A 6000-nucleotide genomic window follows, 5' to 3' on the forward strand; every position below is an offset into this window, starting at 1 on the left:
ATCAGAAATTTGTTGAAATTTGGCAAACAGTACATTGGTTGTTGTAAGTCCTTGTCGCCAAGGACATGCCCATTTTTGATGCCCATTATACGGTATCATTTTCTTTATTCAAACCTATGCACCTGCTCAGATGTCTATAAAACAGACATTGGCTGCTGTGTATTCCACATATTTCAGTGAATATTTCTTTGGGATTCTTAACGAGTTTTACAGTAGCTTTGATAAAGCGTTTAATTTCACTCTAGTTTACTGATTCTTTACCATTCATTTTTAATGCAGTGTCGCGATTAGTCCGTGTTTTCCAGCTTCTCACAATGACAATATGTGACGGAAAATGGTCATATAAATTGCAATCAAGTCATTAAAGATTCAATCATGAGAAGAAAAAAAATCAAGCTTAATGCCCTATGATTTCTATGTTGTATTTGATAGAGCTTGCAAATGTAATTTAAGATATTTTTTCCATAAATCCTTCTCTATTCTAATTAAAAAACTCGTTTATATTTGAGTGAGTGATGAATATTTAAAAATAGAAGTCTTAAGGTCTTATAGCACTATTATACCTTATTTCTTAAAATTATAAATTTAAGTTTAAATTAATTTTAATCGTATATAATGTAACCGTGAGTACTCATTTATTTGTACATCACCCAAAAAATTAATAATACGTTAGTATTATTTTAAGTTGATGAAGTCCCTTTGAACTCAATGAAAGGTTATAGTAACATCTTTACATATTTTTTCCAAAGGCTTAGGCTTAGAGATGAACTTACCATATCTTTGATCACGACAGTCACAGCTATTAGCTTGCTTTTCGTAAATTGTTTTTATTTACTTGAGTACATGAACAGGGTGTCAAAGGTGATATATATATATATATATATATATATATATATATATATATATATATATATATATATATATATATATATATATATATATATATATATATATATATATATATTATTATTATTATTATTATTATTATTCCACTCTTAAATTGGTTACATTGTATTTTGAGATGTAATAAAAACTCTTCACAAAGATCTATGTACATATTTTTTTGTATCTTATTCTGTACGCGTCTGAACTAGTGAATTCAATTAGGGAGGACAAAAAGATCCTATCTATTCAAATTATTTTGAAAGTGTTTCACAGTCTTAGTAATCGCTTTACCTTAAAATGTATGCATACTCAAAACACACTGTATTTTTACAGATTTTAGACAGTCGTAATAAAAATGAAAACGAATGCTATTTCTAATATTTCGCTTAAGAGCATTATCATAATCACCAAGCTAATACAAAGATATGCCCCCCTCGTGATTTTAAAGTAATGCACCCTCATCAATCAAAATAAGGACATATTTCTGAATAATGGTTTGATTTCAAAACCCTGAAATTAACAAAACTGTGTTTAAAAAATCCAGAAGGAAATTATTCAGCCAGCAATGAATAAATTACAAACAACAGGGCGTCCCCCACTTATCCTTTTACGTATATTTGGGTTGTTCAAGAAAAGCGAAGCTCAGTGTTAACGTTAATAAACTACCAGAATAAATGAACAGTATTCGCTTTTTATACATTATTGGAAAATGAAATTTTCAGTGTAATAAATTTTTTTGTAAGGTTTAACCATTGTTTGTCTTAGTCCAGTTCTTAATTCATTTAAACTTATCTACGTAATGGTACCGGTCTTATTAGCAAAGAAATATAGACGCGAGTCAAACAATTAAGAAAACAAAAACAGTGTAGTTTGTATAAAGTATGCTCGAAGTATGTTAATATTTAAGTTATTACCAAACATCAATAGCTTTACACTTTATATAACCATTCCTAAAGATAACTAGTGTTAATTGTAACGGGGACCGTTACAGATGTTCCCCAAACGCTCCCCAACTCCCTTTTTGTGCTTAATTCCTTAAGACTTAAAAAAAAAATATGCTCAGTATTGAAGAATTTCGTAAAAGAATTATAAAAGCTACAATGATATCAACTATGTGTGATTTAACGCATTGCACGCGCACGCACGTGCAATCACATGCAAGATGAACACGACATGTTGTCTAAACCATTATTCTAACTAACAATAAAAAATCATAAAACTATAAATGTTACCGTTTATCAAATATATTGGTCGTTTTGCGTATTTCGCGCACGCACATGCATGCATGCATGTCCTTGCATTCAAATTTGATAAAAGCACAATGTAGGAATCCATTATACCTATTCATATTTTGAATTCCATCCCGTTTTGTTGAGAACTCAGAAAGTTATAGAGTAATATAGACATTTAAAGTTTCAGCTAATCAGATTGCAGCACACGTGCATGCGCATGATTTCATGATAATTCTTATATATCCTTTTGTACATCTTCATAGTGTATGAATATCTTCCAAATTTCAAAGGATTTTGTCAAAAAACAAGAAAGATATTGAGACTTTAGTTTCAGCCAATCAGAGCGAAGCGCACGTGCATGCGCGTGAGATCTTGCTATTTTGACAATGTCATCATATCTATACTACTTATATATCATCACATTATGAGTTTCAAAACATTTCATCAAAAAATAGAAAAGTTACGGCTGTATCTACTATATTGGTCATTTCACGTGTTGCACGTGCACGCTCTCGCAAGCACGTGCGCGCAAAATGACCTTGATTCCGCAAATCTACATAACCTGTCTACTGACCCTAGAAAGGTTTTACCTACATCAGATGAAATTTAACAAGATCACTCCCGGACTAAAAAGTACACAGGAAGAAGAAGAAGAAGAAGAAGAAGAAGAAGAAGAAGAAGAAGAAGAAGAAAAATAATAATAAGAAGAAACAGAGTAAAAACAATATGTTTCCCAACTTCGTTTGGGGAACATAATTAAAGATAGATTTATGGACACATTGTTCATATGTAGAGCATGCTCTTGCGTATCGAATCAACTGAGATGTATAAACTCCATATGCAAGTGATGAAGGTATATTGCTGCATAAGTAAGGGAAGTAGTTATAAAATCGTCACATTTATCATAGAGCTTGGTTGTTAGATTACCATTAACGTTTTTTTATAGTAAAATATCCAAATATGAAACAGATGTGTCAGACTCTGGTATCTTATATCTCAATATCACCAGGATATATCGTATCGACATAAGAATGGAAATTACCATTGGTAATTGACAATACGCCGTCGATATATCTAAATGTCGAGTTGAAGACCGCGGCAAGTGCTTTCTTCTTTTCGTGTATACAAATTGGACAAATTTTGCTTCATATGAATACATAAATAGGTCTGCTTATAACGGAGCGCAATTGGTACCCAACTTATTGAAAACTCCAATAAATTAAAGATTGTTGGAAGACCTGGTCTTCAAACACCACATAGATATCGTCAATCAGAAACTCAAGCATCTTTTTATGTCAATTTCAGAGCACTTGAGTGTACAACCAGAATGTTTTTAAAATAATTTTGCAAATGACCAATGACAAAGTAAGTAAATGTATGATTTCCATTTTCATTGAAAAAGCAGCTGTCGATGATATAAAAAGGCCTGGACTTTAATTTATCGTGGGGAATGATTGTGTATTAAGTAGAAAATTAAGCCGAAAGTTTTTAAGCTGTTGATTTTGGTAAAATCTTGTGATTTCAAATTGTCCAAAGGTTCTTTAAAGTTTATGAGTATCAACATCTGATTTACACTACTTCTTGAATATATTGTTGCACAGTACTCTTGAAGTCTCTCCTTCATTACTATTAATATTACAGTGAGGAGTAAAGAAAGAGGCTTAGTTAAGCATTTACTTGAACCCGCTTTGTATCTTTGTTTGTAAGGATTTTTATGAAGTTTCGGAATGCAATATAGATATGATAGTTAAAAGTCAGCAAATACAGTTTATTATTGAGTCAAATGCTGACTGACGTTTTTATACTAATTGTTAGTCCATTATTTATACACTGAATTGACGACGGATTTTTCCGTTATTTCCCGATCACGACAAGGATCACACGGCGAGTGTGACCGGTCGGCAGGGAATGTTTACTCCTTCGTGGCACCTGGAGGTCAGTGTTTTCTCTGATCCTATTGTATTTGTATTACTTTATGGACTTTTGATCTTGAATACTGTTCGTTATCTCCATATGTTTCATGATGACTTTAAAAGATACGTTTGATATTCTTTTTTCATCAACTTGTTTGACCATTGAAAAGTTATAGTCATCACGTTTACCAAATTAATCAATACAAAATCTTACTTTGTAAAATGCATGCATTTGTAATAAAATATAATGTACCTTATTGAAAAAAATATTACCGTTTGCATATTAATAATGATTGTACATAAACTTAATTGCATATTGCATTTATTCATTACTAGTATGTTTTATATTTCTTTTCTTTATGTAGGAAGACCTTGATTAATGAAATTCCTGTACCCCTTTTTTTAATATTCGTTAAAATTTTAGATCCTACTGTCCTTTTTTAAATGCTTGATAATTGACAAAAAGGGTATTAGTGGTAATACAATTTTAGCTCACCTGAGCCGAAGGCTCAAGTGAGCTTTTCTGATCACATTTTGTCCGTCGTTCGTCTGTCTGTCCGTCTGTAAACTCTTCACATTTTCGACTACTTCTCAAGAACCACATGGATTTAACCAAACTTGGTACAAAGCATCCTTAGGTTAAGAGGAATAAAATTTGTAAAAATGAAGGACCAGGTCCTCTCACAAGGGGAGATAATCAAGAAAAGACAAAAATAGGGTGGGGTCATAAAAAATATTCTTCTTAAGAACCACTGGGCCAGAATAGCTGAAACTTATGTGGAAGCATCCTGGGGTAGTATAGATTCTAAATAGTTTAAATCATGACCCCCGGGGTAGGGCAGGGCCACAATAGGGAATCAAAGATTTACATAGAAATATAAAGGAAAAATCTTCTTAAGAACCACTGGGCAAGAAAAGCTAAACCTTAGGTGGAAGCATCCTGGGGTAGTGTAGATTCTAAATTGTTCAAATCGTGACCCCCCAGGGTTTGGGCGGGGACAATGAAGTTTTCCATAGAAATATATAGGAAAAATCTTTAAAAATCTTCTTCTCAAGAACCAGTTGGACAAAATAGCTGAAACTTAGGTGGAAGCATCCTGGGGTTATGTAGATTTTTAATTGTTCAAATTATATATGACCCGTGGGGTATAATAGGGTCAAAATAGGTATTACAAGGGGGAAATCTGGTTAAGAATCCCATGGTCAAAGCTTCTTAGGTGAGCGATGTGGCCCATGAGCCTTTTGTTCTTTGTATTATGGTAAAGTAAATGACATGAAAGTAATATCGCACCAAAAAAGTGCTGCAGGCTTCTGCATGGTCTCCGTCTCCCATGTGGTACATTGTCAAATGTTCGAATATAGCATGTCACATGTAAGTAAGTAAATGAACATTCTGATAAACAATACCTTGGATGACATGTACATTATTAAGTAAATTAAAAAGATAATTGATTAATATATTAGCTTTCTTAAATATGAATGCTTTCACACAAACTATTTAATTTTCAGCATTATCGTAAATGTTATAATCAAAATTAACCATGCGTTAAATAGCCCGTCAGTTACTTAAAAAGCATCAACATTTTGCTTGGAACAGAAATCTTACCGTATGCGTTCGTTAAAGTAAAAACGGACAAAATCACACAAACAGAAATCATGATGGTTAGGTCCTTATACATTTTAACAGGAAGTTTAACACACACACAAAATAATATATATATATGCAGTACTCTTACATCATATTGTATACGTCATTCACCAGCTGATCTCTAAGATTGCTTTAAGATTACTTATAAGGTATGGTCTTGCCATCATAATTCTGTACGGTATAAGCGGATCCCAGGGGTTTAGGGCACAATACCATATGATTTTCAGTTTTATTGAATTCATACAGCATAATTCTGAATCCCCTTTAGGCAAATAATACGAATTTCAAACCCTTCCTAAGCCGATACCTGTACAAAAAAGAG

The 6000-nt window shown here is 32.4% G+C and overlaps 1 protein-coding gene across 2 annotated transcripts in view; it reads right to left on the reverse strand.

The window, feature by feature from the left end:
• Nucleotides 1-5731, reverse strand: part of LOC134232725 (multiple epidermal growth factor-like domains protein 11) — a 32321-nt gene extending 26590 nt beyond the window's left edge. For both annotated transcript variants that reach the window (XM_062714713.1, XM_062714712.1), the window contains exon 1: nt 5637-5731. In XM_062714713.1, coding sequence (XP_062570697.1) covers nt 5637-5709 — 73 coding nt within the window. In that variant the 5' untranslated portion in view covers nt 5710-5731. The remainder of the gene's footprint in view (nt 1-5636) is intronic.
• Nucleotides 5732-6000: the final 269 nt, after the last annotated feature.

Source organism: Saccostrea cucullata, unplaced genomic scaffold (genome assembly GCF_032062105.1).
Source record: "Saccostrea cucullata isolate Sc308-1 unplaced genomic scaffold, CSIRO_AGI_Scuc_v1 ctg366, whole genome shotgun sequence".
In the NCBI taxonomy this organism is placed as follows: Eukaryota; Metazoa; Mollusca; class Bivalvia; order Ostreida; family Ostreidae; genus Saccostrea; species Saccostrea cuccullata.